General features: G+C 47.3%; 1 protein-coding gene and 1 long non-coding RNA gene across 2 annotated transcripts; both read left to right on the top strand.

Annotated features, from left to right (window-relative positions):
* Positions 1-9,063: 9,063 nt before the first annotated feature.
* On the top strand, positions 9,064-9,512 carry LOC135715535 (uncharacterized). Its single transcript, XR_010519102.1, has 3 exons — positions 9,064-9,146; positions 9,207-9,271; positions 9,341-9,512. It is a non-coding gene; the product is annotated as an uncharacterized LOC135715535 (long non-coding RNA).
* A 1,944-nt stretch (positions 9,513-11,456) lies between these two features.
* LOC135715533 (uncharacterized) lies at positions 11,457-22,132 on the top strand. The gene is made up of 4 exons (XM_065238774.1): positions 11,457-11,727; positions 11,787-13,391; positions 19,552-20,853; positions 21,036-22,132. Exons 1-4 carry the CDS (start codon positions 11,457-11,459, stop codon positions 22,130-22,132), a joined length of 4,275 nt encoding a protein of 1,424 aa, XP_065094846.1.
* Positions 22,133-22,349: the final 217 nt, after the last annotated feature.

The following is a 22,349-nucleotide window of genomic DNA, read 5'->3' as shown; positions in this document are numbered from 1 at the left end:
TTGGATCGCTTCACCGTGGCGGAGGTGGTATTCCTAACATCGGTGGGAAGAGTAGCGTACCTATTTGAGATAGGAACCCTCACCACTGTTCTTCTCCGCTTTCTCACGGAGTCTGCTCCGGGAGCGCTGTCTTCCCATTACACGATGCGACCGACACTACTGACGACGCGAATAAACGTTTGGAATAAATTATCGAACAACTCGACAGACCGAGCAAACACTGGATTGAACTGCTTGACGGACAAGCAGAGAATCGATGATGACCACCACTCACCACGCGGTGATTGAATAAACACCGTTTGGTGAGACCGAATGAAATTCAACTTTGAAATCTGTGTTAGGGAAATCGCTTTTCGCAGGAAATCTGAGATAATTTTAATTATCATAGCAACAATTGCATGTTCGTGCAATTTTCAATAGCGACATTTTGAAAAACAAGAAAGGCTTTAATTTAACAGACGCGTAGACATATTTCTGAACCATTGGTTACCTACATCTACACTCAGGGCCGAGACGACTATGCTGAGTGCTGGCTGGAATAAGCGCGACTGAGGCAGAGAAATTGGGGGCTTCCACAGTGCTATCCACGATGCGTCTCTGTGGTGATGATGCAGACTAAGCAGTAGAGGTAGCAGCATTATTCTTGGAGATCGTGGAAACATCGTGCATAGCGGGTTTGAAGACCCCATCTCCAATCCCACACACAGGGTCAGGACGACTGGTAAACGAAGGCGGGAAAACTCGTCTGTGGTGGGGGGACTAGGGGCTGCCATGGAGTTAACATCATTGCGTCCCAATACCAAGTACGGACAGCCAATCTGGATAGAGACTTAAGTGCAGTTATTTCCAAGTTTCCGGAACCGCGGCTTTTCGTCGGCGACATCAACGGGCACCATCTGGACTGGGGCAGCCCTCGCCCAGACCCCAGAGGTTCTATCCTGGCGAGCATTTTTGAGAGAGAGGACTTGGTGGTGCTGAACGATGGCGCTCCCACCTTTTTTAATGGACGGCACACCACCGCGATCGACATTGCCACTGCCAGCCGATCTATAGTGGACAGGGCACAGTGGAATATCAGTACCGACCTGCACGGTAGTGACCACTACCCGATCCGCATACAGCTTTCCGTAGGTGCGGTTCCCCCAACGACTCGGAGACCCAGGTGGCGCTTCGAGGAAGCCGACTGGAACGCCTTCAGGGAGAAATCCGACGCTCTCTTTCAGCAACGCGAACCGAACGACATCTCCAGGTTCACGGAAGTACTCTACGACGCTGCAACACTATCCATCCCAAGGACTAGTAGCGTACCCGGGCGAAAAGCCCTACGTTGGTGGAACGAGGATACCAAATGTGCGGTAAAAGCGCGACGCAAAGCCTTACGCCGGCTTAAGCGCCTAGCCTTAGACGATCCTGGTAGGGAGGAAGCACTGAAGGTCTACCGAGAACGCCATCTCTCGTGCAGACAGGTGATCCGTGACGCAAAGCGATCCAGCTGGATGGATTTCCTGGATTCAATCGATGAATCCCAATCGTCGAGCGACTTGTGGAATCGCTTCAACGCTCTGAGTGGCAAGCGGCGGTCTACTCCACCTACTATCCAAGCTCATGGCACCACGATCTCAGAACCGAAGGACATCGCTGACAATTTAGGGAACTATTTTGCCGGCCTGTCCGCTGTCAGTGGCTACGACAGCGATTTCGTCCAGCGCGTCAAACCTTCCACAAGCAGCATTCGTGACCTGCGAATTCCACCCGATGTCCCTTCCCTCCAGATCAACGATGCTCTTACCTTCCGGGAGCTTCAGTTTGCCCTCGGTAAATCTGCCGGACCGGACGAGATTGGATACCCGGTGTTAAAAACCTCTCCCTCGACGGAAAAACGAGGCTACTCGCCCTCTTCAACGACCTATGGCTCACTGACTCGTATCCGGACCTCTGGAAACAAAGCCTGGTAGTGCCCATTCCGAAGAACAACGCGGCGAGTGGAGAAGCCTCCTCCTTTAGGCCGATTGCGCTCACTTGCTGCGCGGCAAAAGTGATGGAGAGAATGGTAAATCGTCGACTTAGGCAGTTCCTGGAGTCTAACAGTCTCCTTGACGAACGGCAGCATGCATTCCGGCAAGGACATGGCTCCTCCACTTACTTTGCAGCCCTCGGGAATGTACTCAAGGAAGCCCAGGACAACGGTCACCATGCGGAGTTAGTATCCCTTGATATATCAAAGGCGTTCAACAGGACGTGGACGCCTGGCGTCATCAGGCAGCTCATCGGCTGGGGCCTGAAAGGCCACATCACGCACTTTGTACGGAATTTCCTCCTTGATCGTACCTTCCAGGTGACTGTCGGGAACACTCGATCGGATCCGTTCCCCGAGGAAAGTGGAGTGCCCCAGGGATCCGTCATAGCGGTTACGCTATTCCTGGTGGCAATGAACGGGGTGTTCAGCCGACTGCCCAAGAACGTGCACGTAATCGTCTATGCCGATGACATACTCATCGTCGTAACGGGACGAACGACTAAACGGACCAGGAATATTGCCCAAGCAGCTGTCTCCGCCGTCAGCAGGTGGGCGCTTTCTGTTGGTTTCCAGCTCTCCGCTCCAAAGAGTGTACGGTGCCATATCTGCCACTCGGGCCATCTGATTCGGGAACCACCGATCACCATCCAGGACCATCCAATTCCGCTTAAGAAAACAGTACGTGTTCTGGGGGTAGTTCTGGATCGGACTCTAAGTTTCGACCAGCACTTCAGATCGGTGAAAGAAAACTGTCGTAGCCGCATCAACATCGTCAGGACAATCTCCCATCCGCACCGCTCCAGTAACCGCGAGATCCGCCTTCGTGTCGCCCGGGCTGTTATCGACAGTCGACTTTTCTACGGCATTGAAATTACCTGCTTGGCCACCGAGAAGCTGAACCGCATCCTCGCTCCGGTATACAATACCTACGTACGCATCGTATCCGGCCTTCTACCTTCCACGCCTGCAGACGCTGCTTGTGCGGAAATCGCAGTCCTCCCTTTCCGCTATCGATCTGCTGCAGCTACTGCTACGAAAGCCGCTGCCCTCGCTGCTAAGACATCCGGGAATGATAGGGTCTTTCTCCTCAACGAGGGGAACAGAGCCCTCCGCACTGCAGCCAACCTTGACCTCCCCCCGGTGGCCAGGGTCCACTGGCATGGAGAGAAAAGTTGGCGATCTAACGTTATCAAAATAGATAAGTGGATTAAGAGAGGATTCCAAGCCGGAGATAACTCTGTAGCGTTGAGGCGTTCAGTTGCAGAACTTCTTGGGTTGGTCTATCCGGGGCACGTTCCTCGCTTTACGGACGGATTGCGATCACGGGCTGGAGTGGGACTCGGAGTGACAGGACCAAACTCCGCAACAAGTCAAAGTCTACCGGAGGAGTGTTCCGTTTTTTCCGCAGAAGCCGCTGCTATTCTTGATGCAGCCATCACTCCTGCAGATCAACCGATCCTTGTGCTAACGGACTCACACAGCGTCATCCAGGCGCTGGAAACCGAAGCTCCGCGCCACCCCTGAACCGTTTTTACGTGGATTCCCGGGAACTGCGGTGTTCCTGGAAATGAGGCTGCGGACAGGCTGGCGGGATCCGGTCCATCTGGTCCCCGCTTCACCATTAACGTACCACTCCTAGACGTCAAGCGTTGGATCGCGAATATTATCATGGAAGCCTGGCAGGAGGAATGGTTTCAGTCGCGGACCACTTTCCTGAGAAAGATCAAAGAAACCGTACGACCCTGGCTAGACAGCCACAAGTACAAGGACCAACGGATCATTTCAAGACTCCGGACCGGCCATGCGAGGATTTCCCACAATTTTGGTGGGACACCCTTCCACAAGGTTTGTCAAATCTGCAGCATCCCTGCCTCGGTGGAACACGTGCTGTGTGTCTGCCCAGAGTTTCAAAGGCTACGCGAACAACACCGACTCCCAGAGAACATCAGGGAGCTACTTGGCAACGACCCCTCGACGCTGGCTGCGCTGATTGCTTTCTTGAAGGACGCCCACCTGTACAACCAAATCTAGCACTCTCGTCGTTGGCTGCGCTGTCCGTGTTCTTCCACCTTCCTATTTTCCTGCCGTCGGGGTATCTCTGCCGGACTGTCTCACTGTCTCTTACGGTGGAGCTCTACCTTGTTCGCGCATCCATTCCTCACCACAGTCCCGATGTAACTCCCATTTTATATTAAGTTTTTTTTTTTTAATGTTGTTCCAGAGCCAGTTTTACGTTACGTTAATGTTAGACTGAAACGTTTCCTTAGAGGCAGGCCCTAAGCCTGACCTTCTACTATCAAATGTGATGAACTAGCCTACGGCTAAAAATCACAAAAATAAAGAAAAAAAAAAAAATCATTGCGTCCCAGAGTTATTCTGGTAAGTGATGAATCATGGTTGATCATTGTAGCGCTGAAACCGGTGAACGAGTCAGGAATTGATCGGACTTGCCTGCTGTGTACGGTCGGAACACCACGTCTCCAAGCTCACACACAGGGTCGGGACGACTGATGAACGACGGCTGCAGAGGCACGACTGTGGTGAGAGGATCGGTGGTTTCCAAGATGCTGACATCACTGCGTCCCAGAGTAGATGAATGTTGTGTAGAATGCCCATTTATTCGAGTTACGTTATCATTGTTGGAAGCGTAAAGTGGCTCAGAAGATGAAGGTTTAGGTATGTTACGATACTTGCCTGTGGGTACAGGCTGGAAGACTTCGTCGCCATTACCGATCGCAGGGCCAGGACGACTTCGGTTGGTTGGATCTTCTAACGGCTCGACTGCTTCGGGTGGGTAAGAGGCTTCCAAAGCGCTGTGTTGTTGCGTCCCAGGTCCTCTCATCAGTGCGTCAGTCCTCGAAATGGAAGTATCCTGATACTGCTGTCAATGTTCCGGACCAATTCGAGCGATTTTGGTGACTTTCTTCGACCGAGAATCATCGAAATCACGGAATTGAATACCCACTGGCCACGAATCGCAGGAAAGGGCAACCTCCCGTTTATTTTTTTATTAACGCCAACTTTGAAGGAAACGTAGTTCAATGTGGATGGATCTATTCCTCTGGGAACCAATTTTGTAACCCGTGGTTTCTCGTGTTTCTCCAGACCCAGACCTTCAGAGACGAGAGATGAAATTCCGTCATTCGTAGTACTGGGATGGAATGCAGAAAAGTACACCCACACCATCATTCAAGTCAACGGTTCTGATGGAGTCGATTGAAGCTTTTTTTCCCACATAGTATGGGTTTGTTGTCAGAGCTAGACGAAGTACGGCGACGTTTTGGGGACTGGCAGTATTTGTATAAATGGTGACACAGTTGGATGACACGATCAAACTGGACTGATTGCCTAAACCAACAAGCACAATTAACCTCGAGCAATATATTTTACAGTAAAATAAAAGCCAATTCATCAAATACCTACCAATCGTACCGAACAACCACAATCCCCTGCAGCTTTTACTCACAAATCTACAACACACCCAAGCCATCCGCATCCATTTTCAAATGAACTGTGTAACGCTAGATAAAAGAGGAATTAGTTCCAGAGAGCAACAAATCTGCGAGTTATCAATATCGATTCATCAAAATATAAAGAAAAAAAAAAACTTAAACGGATTTATAAATGGCTACGGTACCGATTGCTTGGATATGAAATCATGCTGAAAACACCGAGTTCGACTCGCAGGTTGGAAACAACTCAATGACCACCAAGCTGTGAACCGGCGAATGTTCCTGTTGGTGCGTAATAGTCAAGAATAAGAAGATTATCCCGGCCCCTAAAGCAATTCAACATTTCACCTAGCCTCGAGTGACGCTTCGTTCCCGCATTCATAAGCAATTGTCAGTTAGACTGGATAAGCGCAAAAAGTGGTTAAATTGAAACTCATTCTATTGAATTGAATATCCCGCCTCCTCGAGGATGCCGGATTCTGGACTCAGTGGAACAGAACAAAGGGGGGAGGGGAAGGATGGGTAGCTTTTCCAGCAGGGTGAGCAATTAATTCGCTCATCGGCATCGGTCACGCTTCACTGGTCGCACTCACACCAGTCAGCAACGCAGCGGAATCAAATCGGTATCTCCGAACCGGATAAGCCAAAAAGCTCGGACGAGACTCATCACTCGGGAGATGCAACCAACCAGCTCTCAACATTCCCGGAAAAGCAGAGGACGGAGTAACAAATGATAAAGGAAAAATAGCGGAAAACATTTGAACGTAGCTGCCGACCGACCGACTGACTGGCAGGCCCCCATTTCTATGCTGATTTAATTAAAATTCATTCTCTAATCAGATTAACCGATCGCGTGAAATGGCTCTCGCTGCTGCGAGTTTCCGATCAAATCAATTTTCAATTTATTGATTATCATTAGTCGGAGTGGATTCGATGGGGCAGAGTTGATTTTTACGGAGCTGTTCTTTCCATCCCCATTGTAAAATGTAGAATCAACAAAAGGAGCAACAACGTCAATTTTCAAATTGGGTAAAATCGAATGAGGGAATTATGCATTCAGGGATGTTGATTTCTTGTAAATCGGGCGGTCATCAGGGACTCTTGTTCTCCGGTGCTTGTCAGTTTATGTTGATTAAATTTTACTCAAAGGACGCTGCAGGTGAGGGACAGGAGCTATGGTTAAATCTCATTTAGTAAGCTAAGTACGATTTTTGCTTTCAGCACCTTTTACCTGGTAGAGGAAGGCTAAAAGACAACACGACGAACAATAACTCACATAAACACTCAGGTCAGCCCATGAGTACAATCGCTACTAGTGGCAGCCCCAGCATCAATTTATGCAAATTAATGGCCTTACTGGTTCGCCAACATTCGGTTTATTTTCCAAATATTTCCCGTGCTTACTTAGGGTCATTTAATATCCGTTATCTGCGCCAAATGGAACCGAGACCTGCTGGTGTAGGATGATGACCAACGTGCGCAAACGAGACCACAAAAGAGGCTTAGAAATTTTAGCACTGCGGCCAACCGTCCCCACCCACATGTATGATAAATTCGTAACATGATCCGTTGATTTTCGGAATGCGTGTCCATTTTAGGTTCCGGCAGTGTGGCAGCGGGTATTACGGTGATACATTACAAACAACCAGTGCCGGATGGCTTTGGCTGGGAGGGCAACTGTTCCGGTGATCATTCGGGATGTTTGTCCGTTTTCTTTTTCACAAAAGTGGCCCGGAATCAACCGAAAAAGAACCGGCCGAGCAGCAGAGCACTCAAAGCACTTTCACCATGTGAGAAGAAAAAATATTGAACACACGAAAAAGCAAGACCTCGGCAAAAGCGTCACGCACCAGGGACGTGTCTCATCATCGTTTGTCGGTAGCCGCACCAGCAGGATCGAAGCACATTGTCGCGCGAGAAGAGTATCCATGTGGCATGGTCCACGATAGTGGGTTCGTACTAATTGAAAGGCCACAGGCACACCGCAAAGCACAACGATGACGACCACTTTCATCTGACCGGAATTGGAGGAAGTCATGTGTGGGCACACAAATTGCCGTTTCGGAAGGATTGTACTCTTTTTTTTTGAGTGAAAGTGGATTTTATTTGGTTGAGAATTTGCATAATGGTTCCCTTGCTCGCGGTTGGATACTTAGTTGGCCTTGCTACTGTTAACCTTCTGCCAAGATGTGCTTTATGGTTTTTTTTTTGTCGTGTTGTATAATTATTAGTGATGTTTTCGGTACGATATGGTAGGAGTGGAACAATTTGCAAATATGATAGTCAAACTGGAGATTTTTTTTAATTATAGGACACAATGGGTCGAAGTGTCTGCGAATGTTATAAGGGGAACTGGGGGTAAGCCCGGTCCCTTAAGCATTAGGATTGTTTAAAATTACAAGTGAGCTTGCTGTAATTTCCATACAAAATATTCATTCGGATAGCTCTCCATACGATCTTAGATAATTAAAACATAGATTGCTCAGTCGGGCATCCCTGCTTTTACTCGAAAAGTAACATTGATAGCGCGCTATATGTTGGCCAACGGGTGAGCTAAAAGTTTAGCAGCCGAAATGGGTGCGCATTTTGAATCAAAACTGCCCAGCGTAATGTTAATTTTTTGGATGGCACATTCCACGTGTGAAGTGGAAAATTGAAATTGTTTATGCCACATCGGTTTTGTTTTGCTTTTTATTAGCTGTGTTCAATCTTAAGTGGTGGAGAAATATTGTCAATAATAATGATAATGTACAACTGTATTGTCATGAATATCGTCAACCTCTATACATTCCGATTCCGAATCGCTAAATTGAAAGTCAACATCCATCGAACTAATGCCATCTAAACGTAAAATTTGGCTCGCAACTTTCCGATTTAAAGACGGAGCAGCTAATTCCTTAGTTTTGCAAAGCGGAATAATGAGGTCGTCATCCTGATCGCTGCAAATAACCGACTCTTTCGAGAATTTCATAACACCGCAGACGTTAATCCATTTCTCTAAGTCTCTTGAGCTGAATCCCAAGAAAATATCATTCAAATTTTCATCCAAAAACAACAGCTAGGGAAACACCATTTTTTTCACTTGAAGCTTGTGAAACGTTTTTGAACTTGGACTGGAAGCAGCTCTCGTACAATTTTGAAACTCCCATCGTCGAAGCCCTATTTTGGTTTCTGGTATGAATCATTGTTGTTTCAGATAGAAATCGGTACTCAAAGTGTTTGTTCACGCAAGTGCAGATATTTATACACGTTAATCACAAATTACTCTGCACGCTATAATTAAATAAGCCGTATATAGCTAATGTTTACTCAAATTGGGCGCAATTTGGACGAACCAAAACATGGGAAAATTTATGTCAATTTTGCATAAAAATAAATCATATACGTTGGCCACACTGGCCTGAGCACACCTACCGTTGGAACCTACTTGTGTCGGAACACCCCTGCAGTGGGTTCGGCAGCGAAGTGACAGCGGAGTGACAGATATCGATCTGTCACACCGGGTGAGTAGAGGAGAAAAACAACCGAGAACAAAGCAAAACAAGTGTAAAAGTAAATTCATCGCTCTCGTTATTCTTAAAATTATCTAGTAATCTAGTGAACTTAATTATAGTTGAACTTAAAGCTAATGTGATTAGTCACTACTAGGTTTATCTTATATCTACACACTAAATTAGGTAAGTTTAATACAATTAAACTTAGCTTAAATGTAACTAAAAACTATGCTTACGCACTAGGTAACCTAAACCTATCATTGAACACCATACACTCTACTCCGTGAAACCCGTAGCCACTGGTATCGGTAAGAAGTTAAAGCAAAAGTATGTATAAAATGTATATCGATGATCTTACTTACAATTACCTAAACTAGGGCTTACAACTAAACACTTCGACGGCATCACGCTAGACAACACCCGAAATTATACTAAAAGGAAACTAAACGTAAGTCACAAAATTATAATCTACACTTACAACTAGGACTAAAATTAGGTTGAGAACATAATGATAAACAATGTCATGTACACTCTACCTACATTCCAACCTTAAGCAATATCAAGGCCACATAAATATATATATAGACTAACTAATTCCAATTGAAATTGTCGTTATCTAACACAGGAAATTATATTCTCGATATCACCGGATTATACGTCTTTTATTCGCTTCCGGTCGAGAATCATAGTATCAGAAACTTCCCGTTGAAACTGAATTTCAACATCATATAATTTCGTTTATTGAAACGGTACGGTCGGTCAAGCGAAGTGGCAGTAAATCCGATGCAACGGATGCCTTTCGAAGTGGATCTACTGAAATTGGAGTGATGAAAGGAGTAAATGCTACTGGTGGTGATGGTGGTGGTAATCCGGATGTGGTGACATTGGAGGAAACTGTGGAAGGACATACCTGCAGAACGTGTCAAGGTTCTGATACCGACGAAATGGTCCAGTGCGACGTATGTGATGGATGGCACCACTTTTCATGTGTAGGCATATCGGAGGAAGTTGCCGACAAGAGCTGGAGTTGTACAAACTGCGTGACTGCGAAATGGATCCAGCGAACTAAGGCAGCTTCGGATGGAGCACCTAGAAGGGATGACGTCATTCAACATCGGAGATCGCTGCAAGATCTAAGCATCGGGAAGATCGTGACAAGTAACCGTGGCAATCCAGTGATTCCTTCAGTTTCAGCATCACAAAAGTCAGCTAAGTCGTTGACAGTTCCGTCAACCAGTCAGCAGCCAGCGCCTTTAGACTCAGTGTTTTGTCAACCAAAGCAGAAGTCATCGTTGCCTGGCGTAGATGTGCCAGTAATCGTTGCAGAGGAGGCGTTTTCCGAGATTTCCATATCCTCTTCACAAAAATCTGCGAGAAACCGCGCCAAGCTTCAGCTGATGAGATTGCAGGAAGAACGAGCATTTCAGCAGCAGTAAGAAGAGCGCCGAAGACTCGCTGAGGAAAAGGCAGCCCAGGAGTATAAGGAATATCTGGACAACAAGTATAAAATTCTGGAGGACCTGGCGAGCAAAAAAGGATCGAGTCGGAGCTCTAACTTCTCTCGTCGTCGGGTTGAAGAATGGGTGCAAACAACTAACCCTGCACCCTTAGAGATAGCCAAACCCGTCACTCAGGAACAAGCCCGTGAACATAACGGCTTGCAAGAACAGCTACGTCAAGAGCAGCTTTAGGAGAAACAACAGCACCAGGAAACAGCCTTTCAAGAGCAACAACGGCAACAACGGTCGCACGCAGAACAGCTACAAAAGCAGCAACAGAAGCAGTTGGAGCGAGAGCAAAAATTTCGGCAGTTTCAACAGCATCAGCGGCAGGAGCAAATACGCCAGGAGAATCTTTTGCTACAGCAACAGGAAGAGTTAAAGAAGGAAGCGGATGCCATCAATCGAATGTGGGAACAGCAGTTGGAAAAGGAGAAAATTCTACGCGATCAACAACAACAGCTAGCGAATGGTCAAAGGGTCATGCGACGACCGGAAAATATAATTCTGTCCAACCAGATGCCAGATCCACAACTCAACCCCCCCACCGGAGAATATGGAAGAAGGGTTCTGCAGAGAGTCGATACGTAGGCATCCTGGTCAATTCCTACCAGATGCCCTACCACAGTCGACGCAGCTTCATCCGATAGAATTGGATTACCCGCATAGGTCAGCTGCGAATCCTATCGATAGACAGAGTAGGAGGCATTCAATAAACTCTTCTATTGTGGATGATGATGACCAGTTCCAGCTTTCCCGCTCTCAAGTTGCAGCACGACAAGCAGTCTCCAAAGATTTACCTACGTTTTCGGGCGATCCCGAGGAGTGGCCAGTTTTCATATCCATGTACAATCGAACGACTACGATGTGCGGATTTACGGAGGATGAAAACATAGTTCGACTACAGAAAAGCCTGAAAGGAAGAGCTTATGATGCTGTCAAAAGTCGGCTGATGCATTCCGGAAACGTACCTGGCATTTTATCAACATTGAAGATGCTGTTTGGTCAGCCCGAAGTAATCATACAATCGCTGATTCGTAAGGTGGGCTCTTTATCGCCAATCCGGGAAGACAAGCTGGAAACGCTAGTGGACTTTGCGGTGAACGTTCAAAACTTCTGTGCCACTGTAGACGCGTGTGGACTGCAGGAGTACATGTATAATGTCACTTTACTACACCAGCTTGTCGGAAAGCTACCACCGTCGCTTAAACTCAACTGGGCACAGCATCGACGAACACTGTCAACGGTCAACCTGGCGACCTTCAGTGAGTGGATTTATTGGCGGAAGCAGCGAGTGTTGTTGTATTCCCCTTGGTGGTTCAAGACGAGAAGCCAACTCCAAATGCACACGGGAATAAGAAAGGAAACACGTACCTTAACGCCCATTCTGAAACCATTCATCCTAAAAAGAATTACAGCAGCGACTTCGAAGAATCACCTACGGCAGAATCAACATCGTACCAGGAAGCCTGCCCAATCTGCAGGAGAAGTTGCAAGTCGGCTGATAAGTGCAATCGTTTTCTGGAGCTCTCTAGAGAATCGCGTTGGGCCGCCGTAAGGGAATTTGGCTACTGCCGTACATGTCTGCGCATCCATAAAGGATACTGCAAAGCAAAACCGTGTGGCAAAGACGGATGCACCTACCGGCACCACGAGCTGCTGCACAACGATTCGAAGGACAAGCCGAAAAGCACCGGAACTACGGCCAGGCGTGAGCAATCTCCGCAACCCAGCACTAGCAAGTCTGGATGCAACACCCATCAGACAACCGTCAGCTCAGTATTGTTCCGTTATCTCCCAGTAGTGTTGTACGGAAACAAGAGAGCAATACGCACGTATGCATTCTTAGATGAAGGTTCTGCATTAACGCTGCTCGATCAGGAGCTTGCTAACGAGCTTCAGCTTGATGGCACTGTAAGCCCTCTGTGTCTCCGGTGGACTGGAGGAACTGAACGACACGAGGCGGATTCTCGCATCTACAATCTTCACATTGGTGGTGTTAAGAACAAAAGCAAGAAATTCCTCTTGAGTGACGTGAGGACGGTGAAAGAGCTACTGTTGCCCCAGCAAACGATGGACATGGCTGAGTTGTCACAGTTGTATCCACACCTCCAAGATCTGCCGATCGAATCTTATCGCGACGCTCGTCCACGCATTCTTATAGGGATGAAGCACGCCCAGCTCAGTCTTGGCCTGAAAAATCGTGAAGGGGGAATCGGTCAACCAATCGCTATAAAGACACGCCTCGGATGGACGGTATGCGGAGGATGGGGTTCCGGGAACGACGCCAACCTACACCATTACACCTTCCACGTTTGCCCCTGTAGTGTGAAGTCAGACGAGGACTTGCACCAGGTTATGAAGGACTACTTTTCATTAGACAGTCTCGGGGTGGCTAAATCGGAGAAGGTGCTTTTATCCGTTGAAGATGAACGAGCATTTTCATTGCTTCAGTCGCTGACCCGTCGTAAAGATAATCGATACGAGTCCGGATTGCTGTGGCGATACGATGACACCCGATTGCCAGACAGTCGATCAATGGCGCTGCGTCGGTTGCAGTGCCTAAAGAAATGGATGGAGAAAGACCCGGAAATGTCAAAGAACCTGCAATCAAAGATAACCGAGTATGTGGAGAAGGAGTACATCCGGAAGCTTACAGACGAAGAAATCAACCAGAAGATTCCACGACGCTGGTATTTGCCAATTTTTCCCGTAACCAACCCAAACAAACCTGGGAAGGTGCGAATTGTGTGGGACGCAGCAGCTATCGCTCACGGCATGTCCTTGAACTCAGCGCTGGTAAAAGGACCGGATCTGTTGAGCTCACTTCTCGCAATTCTACTTCAGTTTCGGGAACGCCGCATCGGACTGACTGGTGATATCCGTGAAATGTTCCACCAGGTACTGATCCGAGCCGAAGACCAGTTATGTCAGTGTTTCTTCTGGATAGACGACCATGGAGCCATAGTAGTGTACGTGATGCAGGTTATTTTTTTTTTTATTATTACTTTATTTGTACAGGCTCAATCGAATAAACTTTACAGAGCCGATTTATCCTTTGCGTTATACATTATTACTGTCTTAAATTTAAAGTTAAAGGAACTGGACCGAGTACTCGCGGTTGTCTCGAGGTTAGTGGAGATTTACAATTTTTTGGATGGGAAAATGGAAGAAGGAGGTATGAAATGTGGTTTACGATACAACTATTTAATTAATCCTAAAGCATGAAGTTATTTCTATTCATCTTGAAAACAAACATTGAAAAAAAAAAACCCCACACGTACAAAATACAAACTAAACACAAGGTTAATCAAACTTACAATCTAAGGTTAATATCCTTAAAGTAAACATATATGAGTTTCATAAACTCCAGATCGCGTCTAGCCAAAATATCCCGAACTGGAACATTAGGTTGTCTACCTCGAGCCCGAAGGGAATCATAAAAATGTGATCTGACTCCACGATACTCCGCACAAGACCAAAGGATGTGATCAGCGTCCTGGTAACCTTGTCCACATTCACAGAGATTGCTGTCTCCCAACCCCACACGGAACAAGTGAGCGTTTAGACAATAGTGATTGGACATGAGACGAGACATCACGCGTATGAAGTCTCGACTCAAGTCCAACCCTTTGAACCATGCAAACTTCGACACCTTAGGGATAATTGAATGTAGCCATCGTCCCAAGCTCCCTTCACTCCATTGATGTTGCCAGCTAACGAGCGACTGCTGACGATAAATAGAGAAAAATTCACTATAGGCGATCTGTCGATCATAAATGTCGCCTTCCATAGCGCCCACCTTCGCAAGTGAATCCGCCTTCTCATTGCCCAAAATTGAGCAATGCGAAGGGACCCACGCGAAGGTGATGATGAAAGAGCGCACGGATAAAGTACTAAGCAGTTCTCGTATTTTCAAGAGAAAATACGAGAAGTGCTTTACCGGCCTAATGGAACGGATAGCCTCGACAGAACTGAGACTATCCGTAAAAATAAAGTAGTGGGCTGGAAGAAGTGAAGCAATAGTTTCCAAAGTGTAGTGAATTGCTGCCAGTTCAGCCACATACACAGAACAAGGAGCTTCAAGTTTTCGAGAGGCGCTATGAAATTCATTAAATACACCAAAACCAGCGGACTCCTCTATTAGAGATCCATCTGTGAAAAACGTTCTTGCAGAATCAATATGGCCAAACTTTGCAGCGTATAATGACGGAGCAATCATAGTACGATGATGCTCTGGAATTCCACGGATTTCCTGCGTCATAGATAAATCAAAATTAACTGAATTGCCGAAATCGGAGAAGACTACACGATTGGGAATATTTCTTGAAGGGCTGACATCCTGTGTTAAATATAGGTAGTACAAAGTCATAAAACATGTTTGAGGATTTAGCTCCAGAAGCTTCTCAAAATTTTCGATCACCAGTGGGTTCATTACTTCGCAACGGGTGAGGAGCCTCAGAGATAACTCTGAAAAACGGACGGATAGTGGCAACATGCCCGCCAGCACTTCGAGACTCATAGTATGAGTCGAGTGCATGCATCCTAACGCGATACGAAGACAACGATACTGGATCCGTTCCAGCTTGATGATGTGCGTTTTAGCTGCCGACTGGAAGCAAAAACTACCGTACTCTAAAACCGATAAAATCGTTGTCCGGTACAACGTCAGAAGATCTTGTGGATGGGCTCCCCACCACGTTCCGGTAATTGATCGAAGGAAATTGATCCTTAGTTGGCATTTTCGTCTCAGATACTCAATGTGGGATCTCCAGGTGCATTTGGAATCGAACCAGACCCCGAGATATTTAAAAGACATGGAATGAGTGATCGGTTTACCCAAAAGTTGAAGCTTCGGTTGTGCTGGGCTATGCTTCCTAGAAAAAACGACCAACTCAGTTTTCTCCGTGGAGAATTCGATACCTAGCTGAATAGCCCAAGTAGACAAATTGTCCAAGGTATCCTGTAAGGGTCCTTGCAGGTCAACCTCTTTTGGCCCTGTGATAGACACTACGCCATCATCTGCAAGTTGTCTCAACGTGCAATTGTCACTAAGACAATTGTCAATTTCTCTAACGTAGAAATTGTACAAAAGGGGGCTTAAACATGAGCCTTGGGGGAGACCCATGTAGCTAAATCGAAAAGCTGTAGAGTTTCCATGAGAAAAGCTCATATGTTTTTCTGACAGTAAATTGTACAAAAAATTATTCATTAATGGAGACAATCCACAAGCGTGGAGTTTCTCTGAAAGAACTTCAACGGATACTGAATCAAAAGCCCCCTTGATATCCAAGAACACAGAAGCCATTTGCTCTTTCTTAGCAAAAGCTAACTGAATTTCCGAGGAAAGCAACGCGAGACAGTCGTTCGTTCCCTTACCCCTACGGAAACCAAATTGAGTATCTGAAAGAAGGTGGTTCGTCTCAACCCATTTGTCGAGGCGAAAAAGGATCATTTTCTCCATCAATTTCCGAATACACGACAGCATCGCGATGGGCCGATACGAATTGTGATCCGACGCGGGTTTATCAGGCTTTTTAATGGCTATCACCCTTACTCGTCTCCAATCGTCGGGAACAATATTGAGCTCCAAGAACTGATTGTACAAGTTCAACATGCGCCTTTTAGCGACGTCTGGGAGGTTTTTCAGCAAGTTGAACTTGATTCTATCAGATCCCGGGGCAGAATTGCCACACGAAAGGAGAGCGAGTGAAAGTTCGACCATTGAAAAAGGGTGACTGATTTCGTCTACCGAATTCGCGGTTTCGCGAGGAATCAACTGCGACGGCACGGAATCCGGACACACTTTTCGCGCGAATTTAAGAATCCATTGATCCGAGCATTCCTCGCTTTCGTTGTTAGTAGACCGGTTACGCATTCTTCGCGCCGTACTCCAAAGCGTATTCATAGACGTTTCGCGCGACAATCCGTCTACAAACTGCCGCCAGTAACCCCGTTTTTTGGCCTTGATGAGGCTCTTGAGTTCGCGTTCAAGAGATGTGTATGCGTTGAAATGCTCGCGTGTTCCGCGTTTCCGAAAAAGTTTAAACGCGTCGGACTTTTTACGGTAAACCTCCGTGCATTGTTGATCCCACCAGAGCGATGGTGTTTTCTTACGAATAGACGATCGCGGCACCGGTCGTGTTTGAGCTTGAAGTGCGCTGTCGACGATGAGATTAGAGAGGAAATTATATTCCTCCAACGGCGGAAGCTCTTCCACTGACGATACTGTATCGTCTATCGCGGATTGGAACTAAGTCCAATCAATGTTACGGGTTAGATCATACGCGACGTTAACGGATTCTGACGAGTTGAACCCACTGGCAATCGAAATTTTGATCGGCAGATGATCACTACCGTGCGGATCCTGGATTACATGCCAAGTGCAATCCAACGATAGTGAATTAGAGCAAAAGGTGAGGTCTAATCTGCTACCATTCGAGGATGGACCAGCCAAACGTGTTACTTCTCCATTGTTAAGTATTGTCATGTTGAAGTTGTCGCAGAGATCATAAATCAAAGTAGAACGGTTATCATCGTACAGCAGCCTGTACCGTGGGAGTTAAAATCTCCCATGATCAACCATGGAGCGGGAAGTACCGCACATATATCGAAAAGTTGTTTGCGATTAACAGAGACTCTAGGAGCAATATATACAGAAGCAATACAAAGGCTCTTACCTTTAATGGTAGCTTGACATGCGACAACTTCAATACCGGGGAATTCGGGAAGATTCACTCTATAGAAGGAATGGCACTTTTTGATCCCCAAAAGTACCCCTCCTCCACGTGAATCCTCACGATCCAATCGAATAATGTTAAAATCAAAAAAAGGGAGATCAATTTCTGAAGAGAGCCATGTTTCACAGAGGGCAAATGCATCGCAATTATTGTTATGGACTAAATACTTGAACGAATCTAATTTCGGAATAAGACTTCGACAATTCCACTGTAGAACAGTGATCAAATCCCCGACCTCGTTTGGAAAATTATCCATCGAAGGAGATGATAGCTGCAAGAAGGGGCCATTTTGAAGTCAATTGCTTCAAGAAGGATTTCACAGTCGGAAGCAATGTGAGGACAATGCTTTTCAGAGGATCAGAAATGTTGAGGTATTTGAGAATACCGTCCACAATGTCATCAAATGAGAACAGCCCAGATGAAGAAGGGGTTTCTATTCTTAAAATTGGGGCATCAGGGGTTTTGGATGTCCCCGGAAGAGGTGGAAAATCCTGGGTATAATCAGTTCTGCGGAATCCAGGAGGAGTAGAAGTCTCCTTTTTTCCACCACTCCTTGATTTGGGCAAGCTGATTTGGGGTTCTTGATCTGCAGCTTTCCGCGAACGGATGCGTTTTCGTTTCCGGGCAGAACCTTCCGGAAAACTGAAAGAAACTCCCTCCTCAGCCAAGTCAGAGCCAGACTCGTCGTCTGACAAAAGAGCGAAGGGATTTGTTTCGTTGGTCGATGGCTTGGCTGTCTTAAGCATTTCTGCAAAAGACCGCCTGGAACGTTCCTTAAGGGAGCGTTTCATTTTGTCCCCGAGCTGTTTGTACGCCGGGCACGACGAGAGAGCATGAGGAGGAGTTCCATTGCAGTACACGCATTTTGGTGCAGTAGCTGCGCAGGCGCCATCCTCATGCTTCTCCCCGCATGTGGAGCAGCGTGCCTTGTTGCCGCAGTGGGAGGCCGTATGTCCCAACCGCTTACAATTCTGGCAGTTCATGACCCGAGGTACAAACAACCGCACAGGAAGACGAAGTTTTCCCAGCTCGATGTATTGAGGAAGGGCAGATCCAGAAAAGGTCACCCGAAACGAGTCTGTGGGGGTAAAACTCTTTTTACCCTCGCTGAGCGATACTGACTTCATTCTATGAACGGCCAGTATCTTTACCGGAGGAAGCAAGGGGTTCTTGAATCGGCCAACCGCTTGCTTCTCCAGTATCTCGGGGTTCAGGCTCGCCTCAGTGACCACGCCTTCGATCTCCACATCAGAGGCTGGAATGTACACCCTATATTCCAGTGTGAAAAACTGGGAAACAGCAATTTCATTAGCTTGTTTCAGGTTAGCGACGGTCACACGAAGTTTGTTGTGCCTAACCTTCGTTATTTCGGTCACGGCAGAGAATCGCTTTGTCAGATCATCAGATATCTGAACAACATTCAAGGGTTTGTTTTTGGGCTGAAAATAGACAACCCATGGGCCAGTCGAGTCATTCGGGTAGGCCCGCAATCTGGAGTTTTTCTCAGCCTGCCCATTGACAGACTGAGACGACGAACCAGGGATGACATCATCATTTTTCTTAGATGAATGGTCATCCATGTCGTCTTCTGACAAAACATCCATTTTGTTCAACTAGTGGGAGCGCAAAACGCTCTCCCACTGAACGCACAGACACAATACACAGAAAACACTACAAACACAGAAATACAAAATGAAAATTTAACTAATGGGGGAGGAAAAGAAACAAGAAAAAAACAAAAACTTATCTGATAATCCTATACTACTACCACCGGGCGTTATATGTGTAGGCGTTTACACAGATGGCTGGAAGAGACGCGCTGCGTGGATGACCTTCGTTGTGGTGCACTTGATCGAGGCTCGGTACTCAGCGCACACAGGCGCACGATGATTGATGAACGATGTAGATGTAGAAACGGGTGCTCACACTCGATGATGATGATACGTAAGCGGGTATGCGTGAGCGCGTATGCGTGACCACGCAACGATGATGCCCAAATTGGTTTGCGAATTACCAATAGCACGGATTAATCGTTCCGAAAATGACACTTTCTACTTAAAAAAAACTCACTTTTCGATCAATTTACCGGGAACTATGCCAGGAGTCACGTAGTGAGAAAAAACTGATAATTTATATCAAGCGAATACCGAGAAAACTTCCAAAACAACGGAGCGCGAAACAAGTCGACCGTACTTCTTGCTAGGACGCAGTGGTATGTGATGCAGGTTATGACATTCGGGGCTTGCTGCTCCCCAAGCACTGCACAGTTCGTGAAAAATACCAATGCGGAAAGATTCGCGAACAAATATCCAGCTGCATGCGAAGCTATCATGAAGTCTCATTACGTAGATGACATGCTCGTCAGTGTGGATACAGAAGAGCAAGCGATCCAGTTGGCGAAAGACGTTAAGCATGTACACGAGCAGGGTGGCTTTGAGATCCGAAATTGGGTAAGTAGCTCGAGAAAAGTACTTTCATCGCTACAGGAGGCAAACACCGACGAAAAATGTCTCGACTTATCTCCAGAGCTGGCCACTGAGAAGGTGTTAGGCATGTGGTGGAACACGAGCGACGACGTCTTTACCTACAAAGTCGGATGGAGCCGCTACGACCCGGCTCTGCTAGAAGGCCAACGACGTCCGACGAAGCGGGAAGTGCTGCGTGTTCTAATGACCATTTTCGATCCGCTCGGCTTTCTATCGTTCCTGAAGATCCTACTCCAGCAAATCTGGCGGTCCGGTATGCAATGGGACGAAGAAATCGACGATAATGCAAACGAAAAATGGAACACATGGCTGCAAGTTCTGCCTAGAGTTGAACAGGTTCAAATCCCTCGATGCTATAACTCCAAATACCCCGCGGAAGAAGCCGACGATATCCAACTCCACACGATGGTGGATGCCAGCGAAAATGGCATGGCCGCCGTTTGCTATCTGCGTTTCGTCAAGACCGGAACGATCATCTGCTCCATCGTCGCCGCAAAAACAAGAGTCGCACCGCTTAAGTTTACGTCGATCCCAAGGATGGAACTAGCAGCTGCAGTCCTTGGCGCCCGTTTGGCTCGCGCTGTCGAAGGATCGCTGTCCATCCAGATCTGCAGGAAGGTGTACTGGTCAGATTCCCGAGACGTCCTATGCTGGATCAACTCGGACCATCGCCGCTATAGTCAATACGTTGGTCACAGGATCAGTGATATTGTAGAGATTTCGGAAGCACGTGAATGGCGGTGGGTCCCGAGCAAGCTAAACTGCGCTGACGACGCTACCAAGTGGAGTAGCCTACCAGATATGTCATCAGATCATAGATGGTTCAAAGGAGCAGACTTTCTCTGGCACGCTGAAGAAGATTGGCCACCATCACCAACACTTAGTGGATCTACGGAGAACGAACTTCGCCCTTCCTTTCTGGCTCATCACGTACCATCAGAACCCGTCATCAATGTCAGCAACTACTCAAGCTGGAAGAGGCTCGTCAAAGTTGCAGCACTAGTTCATCGTTTTATGAACAACTGTCACCTAAAACACACCAGGAGACCGATTCGTACGGGACCACTAACAGCAAACGACCTGCTGATCGCCGAGTGTTCGCTGATACGGCTCGCTCAACGGGAAACGTACCCCGATGAAGTTGCAGCTCTTCAGAAAGCTAGATGTTCTGATTCTTACACAAGTAGTGTCCCAAAAACCAGCTCACTTTACCAGTTAACGCCATGGTTGGACGAACGTGGAATTCTGCGTATGCGAACGCGCATTGCTGCTTGTCATTACGCCACTGATGATGCGAAGAGCCAATCATTCTCCATCGAAACCACCATACTACCACCCTGATCGTAGCATACTACCACCACAAATACCACCACCAAAACCACGAAACCGTTATCAACGAAATACGGCAGAAGTTTCGCATCCCTCATCTACGCACCTGTTACGAGCGCGTACGAAAGGATTGCCAGTGGTGTAAGAACCAGTACGCAGCACCCAGCCCACCGTACATGGCCGATCTTCCGCTAGCCCGCCTCGCTGCTTTCTCGCGGCCATTCACACATGTGGGAGTTGACTACTTTGGGCCGATTGAGGTTGTCGTCGGAAGGAGAGTCGAGAAGCGGTGGGGAATGTTAGCCACTTGCCTGACCGTACGAGCAATCCACATAGAAGTTGTACATTCACTTTGCACAAGCTCCTGCATTATGGCGATCCGCAACTTCATTGCACGGCGTGGAACTCCCCAGAAGATTTACAGCGACCGCAGAACGAGCTTCGTCGGTGCAAATCGGGAACTCCAGCAAGCCAACGAAGAAGCAGTCAATCAACACGAACTGATGAAAGAATTCACGAGCTCTGGAATCGAATGGGTGTTCAACCCACCTCTGTCGCCACACATGGGCGGTAGCTGGGAGCGACTGATTCGCACCGTCAAGAAAAACTTGATGGTTGTTTGTTCGTCGAAGAGGCCATCCGACGAAGTACTCCGCAATCTGCTAACCGAAGTGGAGAACACCGTCAACTCGCGTCCGTTAACTCACGTGCCGATAGATGAGGATTCGGCCCCAGCGTTGACCCCGAATCACTTCTTACTCGGTTCGAAACCGATCACGAGACTCGATGATAGCCGAGCGGCTGTAAAGCAGAATTGGTGTACCTCACAGATTTTAGCAAACCAATATTGGAAGCGTTGGGTGTCGGACTACCTTCCAGAAATCACTCGCCGCACCAAATGGTTTCGTTATACAAAACCGATCGCCGTGGGCGATATTGTAGTTATCACCGATTCCAAAATGCCCCGCAACTGTTGGCCGAAGGGGAAAGTTATCAGCACCAAAGTCAGCCAAGATGACCAGGTTCGGTCCGCAACCGTGAGGACAGCGAGCGGTGTCTACGACCGTCCGGCAACGAAGCTGGCTGTATTAGACGTCCGGTGCGACGGAGAGTAAGCCAACCAGGGGTTATCGTACCCTGGGGGGAGTGTTGGCCACACTGGCCTGAGCACACCTACCGTTGGAACCTACTTGTGTCGGAACACCCCTGCAGTGGGTTCGGCAGCGAAGTGACAGCGGAGTGACAGATATCGATCTGTCACACCGGGTGAGTAGAGGAGAAAAACAACCGAGAACAAAGCAAAACAAGTGTAAAAGTAAATTCATCGCTCTC

This window comes from Ochlerotatus camptorhynchus, unplaced genomic scaffold, assembly GCF_037179485.1.
Source record: "Ochlerotatus camptorhynchus isolate MF236.1 unplaced genomic scaffold, CSIRO-AGI_Acam_v1.1 ptg000943l, whole genome shotgun sequence".
Lineage (NCBI taxonomy): Eukaryota > Metazoa > Arthropoda > Insecta > Diptera > Culicidae > Ochlerotatus > Ochlerotatus camptorhynchus.
The sequence above is the reverse complement of the archived record's forward strand: the minus strand, read 5'-3'. Positions and strand labels throughout refer to the sequence as shown.